This window comes from Phycodurus eques, chromosome 5, assembly GCF_024500275.1.
Source record: "Phycodurus eques isolate BA_2022a chromosome 5, UOR_Pequ_1.1, whole genome shotgun sequence".
NCBI lineage: Eukaryota > Metazoa > Chordata > Actinopteri > Syngnathiformes > Syngnathidae > Phycodurus > Phycodurus eques.
The window spans coordinates 20,943,582-20,963,082 of NC_084529.1; the positions used below are offsets into that span (position 1 = coordinate 20,943,582).

The 19,501-nt window shown below is 41.4% G+C and overlaps 1 protein-coding gene across 1 annotated transcript in view; it reads left to right on the forward strand.

The window, feature by feature from the left end:
* The window catches only part of LOC133403263 (A disintegrin and metalloproteinase with thrombospondin motifs 20), a 118,490-nt gene that overhangs the window by 37,376 nt on the left and 61,613 nt on the right, over nucleotides 1-19,501 (forward strand). Inside the window, exons 9-11 of the mRNA XM_061678019.1 lie at nucleotides 2,250-2,396; nucleotides 8,959-9,100; nucleotides 9,665-9,769. Of these exons, the coding sequence (XP_061534003.1) occupies nucleotides 2,250-2,396; nucleotides 8,959-9,100; nucleotides 9,665-9,769 (394 nt within the window). The remainder of the gene's footprint in view (nucleotides 1-2,249; nucleotides 2,397-8,958; nucleotides 9,101-9,664; nucleotides 9,770-19,501) is intronic.

Consider the following 19,501-nt stretch of genomic DNA (forward strand, 5'->3'; position numbering starts at 1 on the left):
TTAAGCTGTTTGAGAATGTAAGATGGCAAACTTTGCCCCTTAATGAGTGAGCTGGAGGTGGCTTTAACCAGCAGGGAAAGGCCTGATGGAGGTTCTTGTGTTTAGACTTTCATTGACTCTTTCGGGCAGAAGTGGGCAAAATATGGCCCGCGAGCAACATATAGTGTTGTATATATAGTGTATAGTGTTTCTCTAATCTTGCTCACCGATCATTTACTTTATCAAAAGTCCTCAAATCTTTTTTTTCTTTTCTGTTTTCCTCCTAAATTAGTTAATTAAAATGTATTTATTCATTTGCTCTTTATTTTGTATTCCTATATCACATTATACAGTTAGTTAATTCTAAAATAGAAAAATGTACTAATAAAATATTTCTTATGTATATTTAACAATTTTAGAATTGAATTCATTATATATAATACAGTTAATGAGGAGTTGGTAAGTATAATTTTCTGTATTATTAAAATACATTGTTTTATTTGTTGCCATTCATTTGTTTAAGCAGCTGTTCTTAAATATGGTTCATTAAAACATACTGTATTTATTGATATTTATTTCATCTCCTTAAACAATTTTATAATTGACTTATTGCAAATAAATCAATTATTGGAAATAAATCAATTGTCAAATTATTTATTTAAGATAAAATTAATTGTCAAATATACAATTTCATTGCATTTTTCGATTAGATAAAATAATTGTTTAATTATGATCAAAGTAATAAATACAATTAAGAATGAGACAAAATTATTATTTGGATATTAAAATAAAGTATTTTACATACACTTTTTAATTGTTTTCATAAATATACTTCGACATTATTATTCCTTTTACATACACTTTTTAACCTCATCTACGGCCCATTGGCCCATTTTTCAAATTTCAAAAATCAAATGTGGCCCTTGAGTACATAGTTTGCCTACCCATTTGTTACAATATTTAACTTAATTCCCATGTTTTTAGGCGTGTGAGTGGTGTGTGTATGTGTGTGTGTGTGTGTGTGTTTGTGTGTGTGACACGACTTTTGTGTCTGTTGGAAACTTTTTTGTGATGCTGATCCTCAAGGGCCGCGACTTAGCCACTAATCGGTGTTGTGTGCATGTGTGTGTTCCGCGCAATTCTACGACCAGCGTCACGGCAACAGACTGGGCCAACTCCATTCGATTGATCTACGTAAAACGTTAAAATATAACACACATGCACACATCACGCTACCTTTTGATCACAAGTAAAGTATAGGGAAGCTAGCTAGCCATTCGGTGGCAACCACGGGAAGCTATTCTAGGAGTCAACATCATCACTCGGTGCTTGTTCTTTTTTAAATGTCACAAACACATGGCTTCTAATTCATGTCATAGATCATTCAAAATCAAAGCCGTTTGTTCTGAGACTCTTCTCACACCCAAAAAAACAATGTTGTCAAAATCAACAAAAAGTATCATTTACAGTATGTGGTCAGGTGACCCCAAGCAGCTACCTAGTTACAAGCGGCCGACGTCAGCAGTCGACCCCTGTGCTTGGACTTCAGACTCAAATTGTTTCATTGAGAGATGTGTTCACCATCATCTAATATTTATGATTTATTCTTCTATTTTATTGTTTTTATGGGTTTTACTATTGTACTCTGTTTTAGCGCCTGTTCATACTTTGATGTATTTCCGTTCTTCTTATTTTTCTTACTGTTGTTACTGTTTTATTTCATGGATATTTTAAAATTAATATCAGCGGCTCCATTACTATATGTCTGCTAGCAGTGCCTGCAGGTTATGTTGTCTGTAGTGTTTTAAAGTTTGTACTATTCCCCTGTATGACAGATTGTATACAAATGCAGTGAAGTTGTAGCGCTCCAAGCAAATTTGCCCCTGGGACAGCAAAGTTAATCCTAAACGCAAAGCCAGACTCACGAACTGCTCATTTGATTACAAGTAGTGAAGCAAAAAGCAGCTAGTTAGCGGGTAATCCTAGCTGCCAACATTAGTGGCCGACCCCCAATGCCTGTACCTCAGACTCAGAAACTGCTTACTTGATAATAATCGACAAAAAGCAGCTAGCTGGTCCACACTAGCTAGTTAGCAGCTAATTCTAGTGGCTGACCTTAGCAGGACGTAGGAATAGAAGCAGAAAAAGTGTCATAAAAAGACAAATCCAAAAGCAAATGTGTACGCAGATTTCATCCTTCGATGCTGTTTGAAATGAGGTCTACATCAACCATCTCAATCCCTTACTCTCTCTTTCTCTTTGTCTACCAGGTTTAACATGCCCCACGACGATAACCCCAAATGTCGGGAGGCCGGCATGAAACACCAGTATCACGTCATGGCTCCCACCCTCAACCACGACACCAACCCCTGGTCGTGGTCCAAGTGCAGCCGCAAGTACATCACAGAGTTCCTTGAGTACGTACGCTATATAATATTAGCAGACGGCCCCATTACATAGCTAGTCAACCGCTAGCTCATTAGTAGCTAATACTAGTGCCTATCCATTAGCAGTTTACCACACTGCCCGGATTTGAAAATCACAAAGTACTCATTAGATAACAAATGACGACACAAAAAGCAGCTAGCGAGTCGACCACTAATTAGCTGCTAACGCTGACTGACATTGTATTAGCCGTACATTAATGCTATTCCATTATCTCGATAACCAAGATGTTCTACTGCAAATATGAGGCCTAGCTACTCTCAATGGCGCTAGCAAACTTTGCTAAAGGGGATACATTATGATGATTATAAATAGAAAAAAAAAAAAAAATTTGTCCAGGGACAATAGTAACCAAGGGGCAGTCAATTGTATAAATATTCACAAAAGATGGACTTTTTGACCAGTTGAATCTTGGGAATGGGTTTTTAGGCGATCCCTCATTTACAGTCATAAGGTTGAGCATCCCATTTGGTTGCAGTTTGATGACATGGAACATTCCGGCGTAGATGAAAGTCTTCATGAATCTGTTGTGTTTCTATGTTTTCTGTGCAGCCCCCACAACAATGTGAGTCTGTTAAATAGTCAGCATACGCCCTTGTGTAGCGACGGCTTGAGTGTGCGAGCTGGGAGTGAAATGCCCTTGAGAGTGCTTTTTGAAGTTGCTCTCAAGCTAACAATGACGAGTATTGATTCAGACTTCTTCTGTGAGTCCACCTGGTTCGAGTACGTCCGTGTTTTGACTGCACGTTATCGCCCCAAATTCAATCCGCAGCCCCCACAAAGACCTCTCAAATGTCCTCTTTTTGACATCAGTGTTGCTGGACCAAAAAAACCCTGCAGTGTCATTTAGAGTCCAACAGGACATAAAGAAACTATTCATTCCGTTCCTGGCTGGATGCTGATTGATTGAATCCAATTATGGATGTAAAAGTCTTAAAAAGGCCTTCAGTGACAAACCACGCAGTCGTCAACAATGTGTGCGACCAGTCTCCTTTTTAAATATACAACAAACAATGACAGCGAACAACAGAGAGCAGCTGATGCAAAGGGGTCAATTGGTCAAGTTGGATGTGGAAATACGTAATTCTCCATACAGGTAATGGCCCATATTGGTCTCGGTGTACTGTAGATGAATGTAAATGAGTACTTCCTTGTAAACATGTTTTTCAGAAAGAAAAATAAATAAACAAATAAATAATTTAATCATGTCAGAATTTTATTACCTATAAACTTTCACGGATATTCATTCGCATCAAATGGAAATGGATCCCACGCCAGCTGTAGGAAAAAGTAAATAGCCACACCCCCAAAAAAGTATAAAACATTTATTTAAAATGCAGGGTAGGCAAGTTTTCAAAATGTTAGCAAGATTTTAATCTAGCTTCATTTCATGTCCCGCCGCAGCCCCCGCTCCCGCCCCCAACCCACCACCTCACGTGTCTGCACTCCGAGGATGAGACCTGCATCCCGCTCACCTGCGGCTGGCTCACTCGGAGTGCACTGCGTGTGCAATGTTATGTTACAAGTTTGATGCTGTATGTTTGGGAATGTAAAATCAATTGAAAGCATAAGAGAGGTGATCAACTTACCCAACAACTCGGTGACAATGATGACATAATTTATGTGGTGGTTTTCCAAATTCAGCCTCTGTGTATATGACCCCACCCACCGTTATAGATGTTGACCCTTGATTTGAAGTAGAGACCTGTCCAGTTCCTTTGCTGCTACCCGGACTTAAAAAAATCCGGCCAAGAAACTATATTAGTCTCCTTTGCGAGAGGCTGCAGTGTCCCCCCGTGAGACTCATGAGCACAATGATGCGCATGGGCAAATAATTGACAGACTATTGGGTCACGCCTCCTGTTTCTTCAGCCACTGATTGGCTAGTTCTCCTCACACTCAATCGGTTTAAATTTATTTTTTTATATTAAGATTAAATTATAGGCCTTAGATGGGGCTAAAGTGGGATGATTTTTCAAAAGATCATTTTAATAATATTCTGCTCTCATGTCATTTAACATAAATGACAAAAAGTGTGGTTTTCTTACCTGTAAATTCCAGTTTTAAGATTAAAAAAACAAAAACAACAACTCAAAGCTACAAAAAAAATTTTAGTTGGCCCTAATCTGAATTTTATCCCATTTCATCATTAACCAAATACGGATTTCAAACCATCTTCACAGTTACAGTTTGTTTAGAATGTCGATGTTTTAGCTCAGCTGCTTGAACAATAGATTCGTAGTTATTACTCATAGATAGTTAAATACAAAATGTTAGCTTAATTTATACTGTGTCTTTCCTTTGTCTGTAACTGTGTTTTTTGCTGCTGCCCGTCTTGGCCAGGTCTCATGAAAAAGAGGGTTTTAATCTCAATGAGGCCAACCTGGTTAAATAATGGTTAAACTAAAATAAATATATAAATTAATAAATATTCATTAGCATTTTTATTTCATATTATTTTAGTATTTTATTCCAAGTGTAGTTTTCAAATCAAACTTCCAGGGATTATTCACTAGCATTTGCATTGAATGGGATGGAACCTCTGGCAGCTACACCTACACTACAAACGAAAAATACATGAAAAAACAAACTAAAAACTAAGAAAAAAAGTCTAGTCATCTGAATGTAATTTTATTTTATACCAGATGCAGGTTCCTGTACATCATGCAGCTACATCAACTGCTGCACTACCAACAGCCATGCACTACTTCCAGTGCAACAACCAACGTCTTGTGTAGAACTTATACACACATCCATCATCTAAAAAGTGATAAGATGACAGTCAACCCACTTTCATGTCTCCCGACGACTGCCAGGTGTGGACTCTAAGAACAGAGTTACTGATGATAGTCTTCCAAAAAATGTACGTCAAAATTAAGAAGTGACCAAACGGACCCTCTCTATCTGTCTCGGCCTTTATAGTAATAATATTAATTCAGTTTGACAACTGCTGAGAGATGTGGTAATAAGGAACCGTCTGTATGATTCCCTGACATTCAAACTACTAATGTTATATTGCTACACACACTTTTGCATCTTTTGCACTTCTACTAAAATCGAGTGTGAGAGATTTAAAAAATGACACCACTTTGCAGCATAAATTCAATGTCTTTCAAGAGACTGTTAACAGTTTTATTTGCTCTAACTCAGTGATTCACATTCGTGTGCTGCGGAAAATGACCCAGTGTCACTTTTTCTCAGTCACTTTGGTACATCCCTTGAATCATCCTTGACATTTGCAAAATAGTAAGCACATCGCTCAAAACAATTCATGCAAGTATTTGTAGAAAAATGCCATGAATTACCTGCAAAAACCCGTCTCTCGCTCAGAATCCTTAGGTCATCTCTCAAAATAAATCGGTTTCAATGAACTTGTCAGTGTTATCAGAATGACAAGTATTTGTGTCATCTCAAAATAACAGTGTAGAGGGATGTTCTGATTTAAACTGGTTAAAGTTTTGATGACAATTTTTGTAAATTGTAAGTTAAACCTTGATGTATGTGGGAGATTGATTCCAAGAGACGGGACAAGATTCACATTTACACTTTTACTGTTTGTACTGTAATTCGTTGACAGACCATGTCATTGCAAAACAGAAATGAAAGACAGCCCTGCGTAGCACAAAAAAGTGTACATGGTGTGCTGTCGGAATTACAGTGCAGTATTTCTTCACCTGAAGTTCCTGGCTTTTGGGCCACAAATTCGCATCCACAACAAATCGAATATTTTCTCTTGGGATGAGCTATTTCATAAAAGTGGTTCATATTCACACATTTCCCTTCGTTTGACAAAGTCAAGGTTCACCGGGGAAAGAAGTCTAGTGGAAATTTATAGAAATATCCATGACAAATTATTGTAACGTGTTCATTCACTTTACATGTAAAGACTTGTGCAATGAACTAATACCTAAATGTTGTGTGGGGTGAGACGATTCAACAGAGACCCATTATAGCACATTTTGAGCAACATGACAAAAGCAATTGATAATGTAGGAAACAACAGAGAATTGTCAATGATTTGCATGGATGAACCAAAACTTTTGTAAGTTGTTAAAAAAAAAAGAGAAACTGCTTTTTTTTTTATGGACAAGTGACACGATGATGTGAAGATTGTACAAGTACTGTAGCTCTGAGAATTTTATTTTTTTATCTGAGAAATGTGCCAAAGTGACTGAGAAACCCTTAACCCTACTGTAATAGGTCAGAAAATTCTTATTTTTTTAATCAAATAATGTATCTTTGTTTATCAATCTATGCCACTGATGCAAAGTGACAGGCAGAATAATTAACCTGTGTATCCACTTTTTCTCAGGTGGTGTCATGACATTTTTCAGAAGTAACTATAATACTATATGCAGCTTGGCTCAAAGGGAACTAAACTGTCTTTGTTAACCTTTATGAACCATGCACCCTTTTCAACATCCTAACAGAATTGCCACACTCTCTCTTCCCCAGACACATCCTCAAAAAACAACACAAAGATGTTCATAGCTGATAAATAATGATAAATAATGAAACATGACATAAGCGCCAGTTATGTAAACGTAACCCTCACTCCCAGGGGTGCGTGCACTACGGTTAGGTGATCCCTGCTCTACAACCGTACATTGTGACCAACTTTAAGGGGCTCTTCCTTGACCCAACAAAGTTGCATGGGAAAAATGTAAAGGGGACATACGATGAAAAAAAACATTTTTTATAATGCTTTATGTCAGTGGTCCCCAACCTTTTTTTCAGCACGACCAGTTTATAGTAGGCATTTTTTTTATTCACGGACCGGCTGTCAAGGTATGGCATATACAGTGGGTACGGATAGTATTCAGACAACCTTAAAATTTTCACTCTTTTTTAAATTGCAGCCATTTGCTAAAATAATTTAAGTTCATCAACCCCCCCCCCCCACCCCTCCATTAATGTACACACAGCACCCCATATTGACAGAAAAAAAAAAATTGAATTGTTGAGATTTTTGCAGATTTATTAAAAAAGAAAAACTGAAATATCACACACCCTTTTGAGCTCATACAGCCATGAGTTTTGGGGACTGTTTTTCACACCTGGATCTGGGGATCCTCTGCCATTCCTCCTTTCAGTTCCTCTCCAGTTCTGTCAGGTTGGATGGTGAACGTTGGTGGACAGCCATTGTCAGGTCTCTTCAGAGATGCTCAATTGGGTTTAAGTCAGGGCTCTGGCTGGGCCTTTCAAAAACTTCCGTACCCACTGTATATACAGCAAAAATAAATTACCTCGACCGGCTTAAACACAAATATTAAATGCATGAAAAATACAACTCACCATAACGCAAAACGGATAAAAGACGCTTTCTTTTTCTTTGAGGTTGTAGGCACTTCTTCTGCCTCCCCAGATGGCCTTTTTCCTTTTGAAAAGAAACTCTCTGAAGACGTTGTTTTTTTACTAATTTTTGCAATTCATTTTGTATACAAGCAATTAAGAAGTAAAATTTCCACAATACTGTATATTCCCGTTGACACGGTGGATGACTGGTTAGCACATCTGCCTCACAGTTCCGGGGTTCAAATCCCGGCCCCGCCTGTGTGGAGTTTGCATGTTCTCCCCGTGCCTGCGTGGATTTTCTCCAAGCACTCCGGTTTCCTCCCACATCCCAAAAACATACATGGTAGGTTGATTGAAGACTCTAAATTCTGAATGTGAGTGCGAATGTTTTTTTTATTTGGATGTGCCCTGCGACTGGCTGGCGACCAGTTCGGGGTGTACCCCGCCTCTCGCCCGAAGATAGCTGGAATATGCTCCAGCACGCCCGTGACCCTAGTGAGGATAAGCGGAACGGAAGATGATGTATATCCCCTTTAATTTGTGGACGAATGGCCTTATATGTCTCCAAATGGAGTTATACAGTATGTCTCCTTTTAGGTCGTTTTGTGCTACAAATGTCAAAAATACAGCCTTCTCGGCACAGGTAGTACTGGACGGAAATGAAAGGGGACCGACACAAACTGATGTTAACTGAGGATAATCCTGTGTAATCACTGGCCTGTCACTGCAGTCTTTGCTTTGTGCTCACAGGTGCTCTAGCTTCTCCATTCAAGATGAGGTTTTTGTCATGTTGGACATGTGTAATAACAAGCCTCATCCACCTCGTTTCCTTTTTTGAGACTTGGCCACAAAAAGCACAGATCCCCACAGCCTAACATGTTTGACTTTGGCCTTTTCACGAGTGCCAAGTGATGATTTTAGATGCGGCGGCGTACATTCACACCAGCTGTGTTTGTACACTGGTGGTTTTAGGGAGGGGTTCATACAGAGAGTAGTCTATCATTATGATATAATCCAAGCTCTGTTGAGGATTGAGGCAATTTAATCGAGGTGCTTTACAAGTCCAAATTCTCTTGTTTGCCTTCAACACAGAAAATACGTCCAGTATTGCGGATCCCTTTCAGTCCACTGTGATGTTCTACAGTCTCCGTTGCACCTGACTCCATATCCACCCATGCTCATGGATACTTTTCTAATTTACTAGTCATTCACTTTAATTCTTGTTTTTATTTAATGCAGCACTGGCTATGGGGAGTGCCTCCTGGACGAGCCCATAGGAAGGACGTATGAGCTGCCCACCCTCCTCCCTGGTCAAATCTATAATGCCAACAGACAGTGTGAACTCATGTTTGGACCCGGTTCCCAAATTTGCCCCTACATGGTAAGTGGGCTTGTACTTGAAAGCAAGTAGGGTAATGGAATTTGATCATGGATTTTAGAAACATAACAGAATTGCCGATAGGTGAGAATGTGAGTGCGAATGGTTGTTTGTTTATATGTGCACTGTGATTGGCTGGCAACCAGTTCAGGGTGTACCCCGCCTTTCGCCCGAAGATAGCTGGGATAGACTCCAGCATGCCTGCGACCCGAGTGAGGAAAAGGGGTTTGGAAAATTCATGGATAGATGTAATTGTGCTTTTAAATTTAATTTTCCAAAAAAATCTGTTGTACACTCCCTGGTGTTAGTGGCACCAGTGCTAATTAAAAGTCAGATTTTTGGACATTAGTTTTGCATCTGAGGACAACCAGAGGCTACTTCTAATCACATGAGAGCAAAACCTTTTAAAGGCACAGTTTGACTCTACTGCCTGTGATTTTTCATTAAGAGAATCTAATCATGGGTGAAATGCTTTTTGAGTTGTGTTGGAAACCTGGCAAATTAAACATGATTCATTGCTTGTGTGTGTTTTTTTTTTTTTTTTTAAATATAATTTCTTTCACCCAGAAACAATGTAAAAGGCTGTGGTGTACAAGTGCAGAGGGGGACCACAAAGGATGCCGCACACAACACATGCCGCTGGCTGATGGGACTGAATGTGGACATGGAATGGTGAGTGTAAAAAACAACAACAACAAATAAGGACGTTGTTTTTTAATGAGCATTTAAATTGGGTCCTGTGCGGTTAGACTTAATTGAGAATAAGTGTGTAATGTCACAAATCAGCAACTGAGATTAACATGGATGCTGCCATGGCCTCAGCTTTATCTAAACTAGACGCTGAGCCATTTTGGACGATTGTGCCAGTCTGACTTTGTGGTAACACTTTGGGGAAGAAGTCCAGCTCAGTGATGTTCCTGGCCATCACTTGCTAATTTAACCATATCCCCCTCTGGAAATTGCTTGAAAGTGTCTCTGGATCTTCAACCAGTCTAGCTGATAATGTCATGGGTGACGAAACTCAGCGCAGGTGGAAGTTGCAATGCAAATTAGCCACAATGTTACCTAACAGTGGGGCGGAAGTCGATAACGATTCGCTCACAGACACGTTTTCAGAACTAGGCAGATAACTAAAGATTTAAGATTGGTGGGCAGATATTCCCTGACCCAGCTATTGGTATACAAACCATTAAAAAGTAATTTTTTCTTAATATGTCCCGATCCTCGAAGGTAAAAAATGCACATTTGATCATGTTTCTGGATGAAAAATTCTATGTGAACCAGTCAGGTGACCACCCCTTGTTAGAAACCTGAGTCTTTTCCCCTCCATGTTGTCAGGAGGCCCCAACCCCCATTAGCCTTCATGTTCTCCTCACCCTGGGGTGCTATGCTAATTAGGGCTGAGACGGCGGGTCAGTTGCTGAGGTTACGTGCAAAAAAGAAGGAGGGAGAGGAGGAGGGAAGGTTGCAGAAAATGAGAGAAAGATTGAAAGAAAAAAAAGCGAGGGAAAGGTAAAGACTTTGAAAGGGGACGCCAGCCCGGCCATTCACAGTTGAGTCACCTTGTGGTGAACCCGTGACCCCCAAACCTTCTTTAAGCAGCGGCTGAGCGGGTCAGTGGTCAGGGCTGTGACAGAGCCTGCCGGCACCCCTCACAAAGGAGCTCACTCCTGCGGGAGGAGAGCCAGGAGGAGGCGCAATATGGAGTTTAGTATTCAGGACGTGCTTGAAAGAGGGAGGGAGGGAGCGAGGGAGGGGAGGATTCTCTTCCCTCCTTAACCTCCTACCCTCCCGGAATCTTTTTCCAACTCGACTCCACGCACTGTCTGCGTATCATGTCCGCCTTCTTCTTCGTCTTCAATGCATATCCTGCTCGAGGTTAACCGTTGATGGCTAACATCTTAATCCAACTACAACAACTGCACTAAAAAGTAATGGCCCTGCGGTGCACTGCTCTCATTGAAGAAACTTGACTTTAATCAAACCTCCTTGACCCAGCTTCCACCCAACTCAGTCCAATGGATGATTAAACTTCATTGGGACTGTCTAAACATTGATTGGGTTGAAACCGTGTGACATTTAGTACAATCACCTCGAGAACTGACTATTCACGCTGGTATCGTCATGCATCAACGCAATGACTGAAAGATTATTATGAATAAAATAAAACACAAATATCCAGTGGCCAAATAAATACCATTCAAAAAATCTGGTCGTTCAACCAGTTTTCAAGCTTTGATATAAAGTGCAAAAAATTCAAATAAATACAATAACAACGACGAAGTGCTTCAAGTAACATTCAAGTATGCTTACCATTTAACCAATAAAAGTGATCATAAATGCAGTGTTTCAGAGGTTAAGTATTAGGGACGCAAGTTTGTCAGCTTGTTCTGAAGGCCCAGGTTTACGCAACTGTGGTCTCTCAGTCTGAACACTTGGGGCACCATATAAAAGGAATACGTAGATTAGAAATGTAGATCAGAGACGAAGAAGAAATAGGAACTGACTAGTGGGAATGGGAACTCATGATTTAGTCGAAGATATTTTGTAAGTGATAGCGGGTTTGCTATAATCACGATAAATAGGATTAATTAAATAGTAAATGTTCCTTCCAGTGTTTCTGATATGATCCACTGCGATAATATTTTTGGGCCTACGAGTGGCAGCTGTGCCCCCCCTTCTTTCATATTCAGGGGATTTCCACACGTGGCATGGATGAGCTAATTATCATTTGGCCCGCAAAGGTCACTTTGACCACATGTTTTTGGCCAGGATTCAGGAATTTACACGCGCTTGCTATGACAAACTCTCACATGTGGCTAAAAAGTAGGGTGGGGGCGACAATAAAAATATGACATTTTGAAAGGTCAAATATAGATGGTGTTTTTATCAGAGAGCAGACAATGAATGAATCGCTTGTAGTGCCAGGCACAACTATTAAGTGGCAGAAAATACAATGAACCTATATATCACAAAGCTATATATAATAGCTTTGTGATCAACTCAACAGGCCCAGATTTCAAACTAAGTGAAATCTGGGCCTGCCCAATACAAAAGTATTGGGCGTGAATGGAAAGAAGAGATTTAAACTGGCGGGTGTTCACGTCTTTTCTTTGTCTTCCTACAACAAGTCGTGAGGTTCAGGTCTAAGGCGGTGCGGGGACATGGGTCATGCTTTTGGCTCGGAGGTGTCTGTGTGGACTTGAAGGGGACTAGAGGGCCAGGAAGATTACAGTCGTAGCCTCTATGGTGCTGATTTACTAAGAAACCAAATATTGGGTGCTAAATTGCATGTTCACTCAGATTTCGCGCACTGTTGGTAGACGTGTTGCCCGTGATTGCAATCTTTTACCGAGATCCCAAATAGCTCTTTTGGTAGTAATAGTTTTCACCATATAAAAAAACATGCTGCCGTTCTGTCGAATCATGCTCTAAGGCTTCAGTAAACATTGGTTTGTGCATGTGAAAAAATGTTGACATCGGCGACCAATTATGTTGACAACGGCAAGCGCGGGAGGCAAAACGCTGGTCACGATACACAATCCCATTGGTCGACGTCAAGGTGTGCTGTCAGAGAGTTGTCATCGATATGTCATACTACACGGAAGATCCACCCATCCATACATCCATTTTCTGTACCGCTTATCATCACTAGGGTCACGGGCGTGCTGGAGCCTATCCCAGCTATCTTCGGGTGAGAGGTGGGGTACACCCTGAGCCGGTCGCCAGCCAGTTACAGGGCACATACAAACAAACAACCATTCGAACTCACATTCACACCTACGAGCAATTTAGAGTCTTCAATCAACTTACCATGCATGTTTTGGGGATGTGGGAGGAAACCGGAGTACCCGGAGAAAACCCACGCAGACACGAGGAGAACATACAAACTCCACACAGGCGGGGCCGGGATTTGAACCCCGGTCCTCAGAACTGTAAGGCAGATGTGCTAACCAGTCGTCCACCGTGCCGCCTACACAGAAGATATTCCAAAAAATCAAACATGCTAAACTTTTCATTTTGATGTCGGAGGACTATCGTAGGGCCAAATTGTTGATTGACAAATAGAACGACAAATAGAACGACAAATGTCGTTCCCGACAAAAGATTTCAGGCTGCGATAGCTAGTCGGGCCAATATAAAATCCTGTAGTCTGATATAGGCACAAGTAGATCAGCTTCCAAATCAGAGCAATCAATTTTGTGTCCGTTTTTGCACACACAAATGTTTAGTAAATCATGTGTCGAGAAGCCTGTGGTGGGGATTGAAGGCAGCAGGTAAAAGCTTCACAAGCACAACTCTAGCCCTTGAAGAACTTAATTTTTTGGCCAAAGCCTTCTCAGCTCAACTGTTACATTGTCAACCTCAGTTGTTTGTAATGTCGGGTTCGAAACAACCCGCGTCGGGTAATTGGGGTACCGAGCTGCGGCATGTATTCCATCGACGGATAGTGCAAAGAAATACATTGTTTGTATACAGTTTAGTTGAAATGGGGCACTCTGTCTCCCCTACCCCTCTCTCTCCCTCATCAAGCCCCCCCTCATAGGGTGCTGCAATGAGTAATGCGGTCACATGACCTCTTGGTGTCGTGTCTGTCATCTGGCTCAGTGGGCCGTGCATTAATGAGGGCATCCCATCACTTGTTGCCTATAAATACCGCCACCACCCTCCCTCTATTAAGCCCCACACCCCAACCCTCCTCTATCTTCTCTTCGTCTTCACAGCCCCCTTCAAAAGGATACGGCCTGTGCGTCCTTTTTGATCTTGTTTTTTGGGTTTTTTTGCGTGTACGTGCATGCGGTGGTCCTCTTTACATATGAGTGTGTGTGTGTGTGTGTGAATGTGTGAATGTGTGGAGTTAAAGGGCCAGCAAGCATGCTCAATAGTGGCCTGTCAAGCCAAAGCCAGGGTCTGCTCAGCCCCTGCATCCACATGACGGCCCTTTTGAAGGTCCCGCACAGTGGTGGCGGAGGCAGACAGTGGCACTTGATATACGAGTCATGTTTGTCATCCGAAAGGCCCTTGAATAGCTCAAGCTAGACTGTTGTAATGTTTCCATTTATCCGTCGTATAGCACTCCCAGAGCCTCTTGATGGGTGCTGAATTGGGTGACGACTAAAACGGGGAGTTGTTGTATATTTCCAGAGCATTCCGCCGGGGGGAAGAATGACAACCTGCTTTTGTTTGACCAATTAGAGTGAGACAGCCGTCTTGACGAGCGAAGCCAAGCCAGAGTGAACTCTGTTGGCGTAAGAAGCAGCGAGTGGTCCGAGCCTCCTGGCAGCATGACACACTGTGGTGGAACGGCGTGTGTGTTCTGTAAATTGGAATTGAGGCGCTGCTATCAGTTTCTCTCTGAATAGGATGTTTCTTTTACGACCAATAACCAGTCTTGTGAGTATTTATGGTTTTGAAATCATAACACTGGGTTTATAAAAAAATTGTAAGTTGTCTATGTTTTTTTTTTTAAACTGGTTAAGGACAAATTTGCACCGCTGAATCCGAAAGTGACATCCGCACTAAAAGTTGAGCGCATGAGCTCCACCAGCTCCTTTAGTGACATACAGTACTAATGTACATCAGTCAGACTCCTATCCGTGCTGGTCAATGTGTCGCTAACGAACCGGTGGAAATCTTCCAGTTGCTTCCTCTCTGCTCGTTCCTCTGCCATTCTATCATCCTCCATTTGGACCAGGCTGTGGTATTCCACACTCGGGTCATCTGCATGTTGTCCTGGGAGCGCCATGAGCTGTGCAGTTTCTTCAACGTGTCGGGTGTTAGTCAAAAGCGGTGTGTCTCACTGGCGATGACATATATCTGTACGGAAGTTAATTTCAGATTTAAAGTGTCGTAACCTTTCCAAATGGATTCCTATGGCATCCTCAAGTCTCAGGAAAACTCCATGTTCCATGAGGATGTACTTAGGAGTGAGCTTCTTATGTCCTTAAGAACATGAAAAAAGAGATGCCTGTGCATTGCAAACTACCTTTGTATTACGTCAACATCATATAAGTTAAGACTGTTGATTTTACATTGTACTCTAAGCAGTAACTAACTTATTTTTACATTTTTATGACAGTTGGGAAAGACACCTGTAGCTGCGACATGAGCAGCCGACGCATTAAGACCTCGTTGCTGGTCGTTAACATTACCAATGACTGTTTAAACGTTACTACTAAAAGCCATAACTTACTTTTACACTTGGATGGCCGTTAATAATGTTAAAATGTCCTCGGTTCACAACTGAGTTAGTACTTCCAAGCTCAGGAAATGGGAGCAAAAACAGCTAAATGGATTCAAAAACGTAGAATTTGAGATCGGTTTTCCTGCATTTTCAGGCTCCAGAACGTTTCATTTAAACACCATTGTTTTTCAGTTAAAAGAGTGCCAATATCTAAAACCACAAAAGGTTCTCTCAGCTGATGATTGCTATCTGCTGCGCTTTCTCATCCTTCCATTACAGTGCAAGGAGGAGATGTCTAACGTGGACAATTTATGCACCAAATGCCTGCAAAATAAGTATAAAGCCTTTCTTTATCATGTCACACCTTAAGGTAAATCTTTTAGCAGTGCAATAAAGCAGAACGCCTTATTGAAAATCTACAGTGGTCGTCCGTGTCTTGACAAGTGACTCCAGATGCTTTTTTTCCTCTGTTGTCAACGTGGATTGTTAGTCACACAAGGCTTTTTGGTTGTGGGGCGTACAAGTTGCAAATCCCTCCGTGCTCCCGTTCTGAACTCAGAACGCCACGAGATAAAGACGGTGCGACATGAAAGGCGATGCCTTGTCGCAAAGGGCCAAATGAAAGAGTGGAGGGCTTTTCAAATCAATCGCCCACCTTCTCATTCCTTCGGTGATGTATGGCTGAGGTGCACAAATGGGCTGCTCTGTGCAACAGTTTCCTGTCAATTACAGGGCGCGAGCGTCCAAAGCAGTCAGCCGAGGAGCTCCGTGCAGCTGCTGCCGTCCTCAGACACCATTCCCGATGTCCTTGATTTAGCCTCCACTCCTGTGGCCGCACAGGTTACTTGGTTCGACTTCATTCAGTCTATTTACAGTGAGAGCAAAGGCGGCATGCATGCGTTTCACAGCTGCATACAAGCATACCCATAATCGGGCCAAATTTTATCTTTTTTTTTCCCCCTCATCCGATCAAAGTCACCAATGGCCCGATTATTGGATGTCTCTTGGAGTTTATCCTGTGGTGTGGGGTGTGTCAAGAGAGATTTTTATTCCCTGATCAATCGTAAATGTTAAACTGTTCAGTATTTATGATCGCAAATCCTTGTGTGGGACTTGGGCCGGGCCACGGGCGCGGTGATTGTGATGTGAAACCTGAACAATAGGCAATTAGAAAGTGACCTGAAGCTCGCTTAATTAATCAACAATCAATCAATGAATATTTTATTTATATAGAACGCGAGGTATCTTCTACAGTCAACCCCTGCCTATTTGTGGTTTGCTTTTCACAAAGTCACCTATTTTTTCATTATTTTTATGGAATTTATCCTCAGCTATTTGCTGGAAACTCCTCTTTTCATAATTTTCACACTATAGCTATAATGCTGGTGCCAAAGCCCTGTTTAATAGGAAAGTATTAATTGGTGTCAAGGAAGTATGTTGGAGTAATACATCTCGACTGAGACACTAACATCTTTGTATGTCATGGAGAAGCTAATTTAAGCCTGGGTTATGTGTGGAAGTTACAAAAGTCTTTGTCGCATTTGCATCTGCATGGGCAGTTCCGTTGCATTTCTTCAATTGTTATTTACTTGTATTTTTTTTATGGTAATTGTTGAAAGAAGAGTTTCTGTTAGTGTTTTGAGATAATAGTTTTTGGTATATTTATGGTGTTATTAATATTGGTTTAGTATATAGTAACATATTTTCATTATTATTATTTGTGGCAGGGATCGTTCCAGATCCCTCGCTAATAACGGAGGTTTACTCTATGCTATACACATTGCTGTGAACAGTAGTGGAGTGAGGACTTCACACATAGATGTACAACTGGTTGGGTTGAGTGTTTTTATAATGCCTCCGACAAGTCACATGCCACAATAAATAAAAGCTTTCCACAGCAATCAAGTTATCCGATTAGCTAACAGTTTGCCAAGCGTCTCTACTTTTTATTCTGCTACTACTCTCACTTATTCTTTGTATTTTCTGGAAGTCTGGATGCCCTCTGGCACCATGCTCCTTCTCATAGTTATGTGTGTGGTTGTCAATTTGAGTACACTATGAGAGCAGTAAGCACACACGTCTAGTTTTTGTTCAAGTGTAGGGTCTCTCACATTTTGAAAATCGGTTAAGATGTTAAAAATCTGTATGTGTGTACCAGACTTTACACAGGGCATGCTTAAAGGGCCAGCCGTGTGGTGGATGTGTGCACGTGTTGTTGGCCAGTCAATGTGTGTTTTCCTAATTTGAAACATACTCTCGTCACAGCTGGACAGGCTCCTCTCACAAGACCTTCAAACGTCTCACCGCATTCCCAAGTTTTGACATCCTTTCTAGGAAAAGTCAACTCGATACACGCCTTTCACCTCAGCATTCCCCCTCTACTGATAGCTAATTGGAATTGAGTGTGCCCACATCCTCCCCCATGAGAAGCCACCGGGGGTCCAATCAATCACTTTCGCTGAACACACAATGCAGTCTTTATGAAAACTTGGTGCAGCATCACCGGCTTATCAAGGCTAAATACTGACAACTACAGTAAATTTGATCCTCTGAAGTCAAATTCCCCAGAGTAGTATTGAAGCCCAAATTTCATGGAAGTCTGAGTTCTGCCACCCTGCATGATGTCACAACGAGACCTCGGTTTAGCAAATATGAAAGATAGGGCAGGGGGGAAAAAATTCAAATAACTTACCAAATCGACATCAAAAGTAGGTGAACACAAAATGTCTGTCTCGAAGCTCCCCCGCCAAAAATAAGTTCTGCCCAGAATGATGTTTACGCCATGTTTCACACTGACATTTATTGCAAATGGACGCAGTGTTGGGCCAACAATAAACTTTGCCAAAAATGACAAAGGAGCGTTTGTAAGTGATTTTTAATGTACATATTACAGCATGCAAAGTATGAGTGAGCTGAATGGTAGTCCAATGGTAATCGCTAGCACGCTAATTCTAATGCTCGCAATTGCTAACCATTTAGCATTAGCATTTTGCTGTCTCAAATTCTGTACACCAAATTTATACCATACACTCATTACCAACATATGCAGTTTAAGGGTTGAAGTCCATCCCTCATAAATGAGAATAAAATGTATGCGTATTCCAAGTGTGGGAAACACACAAACAAGCCAAGCGGAGAGGGGCCAGATTGTGTTTGTGTGCAGGTCGTTCGCCTCTCGTGATAACTGTGGATTTACAGTATATTGGAGATTAGCCGTCGCCCCGGAGATTACTTTGCATCAGAGCCTCCCGTGGGCTCTTCCCGCCCCTCCCATATTAATCACGGAAGCAACTCTCATCCAAAGCCAAGAATTGATTGTATTACAGTGTGTTGGGAGGCCGGCCAGTGGAAATTATATCGGCCACAGTAGATTTCTCATCTGGAAGGAGTAACGGCTAGGAACTTGAGTTTCTCGTCTTATCACAACTTTTGGGATTCCTTATCATGGTGCTGCTGGATGGCGGGCTCTGTGTGCAGACAGACGGCATCATGTCCCGCGTTCGTCCAGTGAACAGAACCCGTCACATATGCTACTTAGCAAAAGAATGGGGTTCGGTTACGCACAAAAGAGAGCTGTTATTACTTCTTGCTATAGGTGGGCTCACATGCTTGATAGCAAACACATTGGTTCTTTAGTCCCTCTTGGTGCTCTGTTGGGAATAGGCTTGCAAAATTTTCAAAGTTGGAAACTTTCTAAGGGAATTAATGGGAATTTATGTCAATTGACTGGAATAAACCAGTAATTTATACAATTGAGTCGCTCTTCACTAATTTACTGCTGTGGATGTTTGTATTCGTCAACTGGAATCTGAATGTTTACTCCCACCAACGAAAAGAACTGGTCGCCAGCCAATCACAGGGCACATATGAAGTAAACAAAGAACCGTTTGCACTCACATTCACACCTACTGGCCATTTAGAGTCTTCAATTAACCTAACATACATGTTTTTGGGATGTTGGAGGAAACCGGAGTACCCGGAGAAAACCTACACAGGCTTAGTGAGAACATGCAAACTCCAACACATGCAAGGCCACATTTGAACACGGGTCCTCAGAACTGTGAGGCAGATGTGTTAACCAGTCGCCCACCATGCCGCCCCTCAGTTTAATGTGTAAATAAATGATTTTGCCATCAAAAGCCCTTTTTCAGTCTTGTTTTTGTTGTTTTATAGTTTAAGGTGTCACAAAAGCAAGCATTGGTAAGAGACAGGTGTTTTTG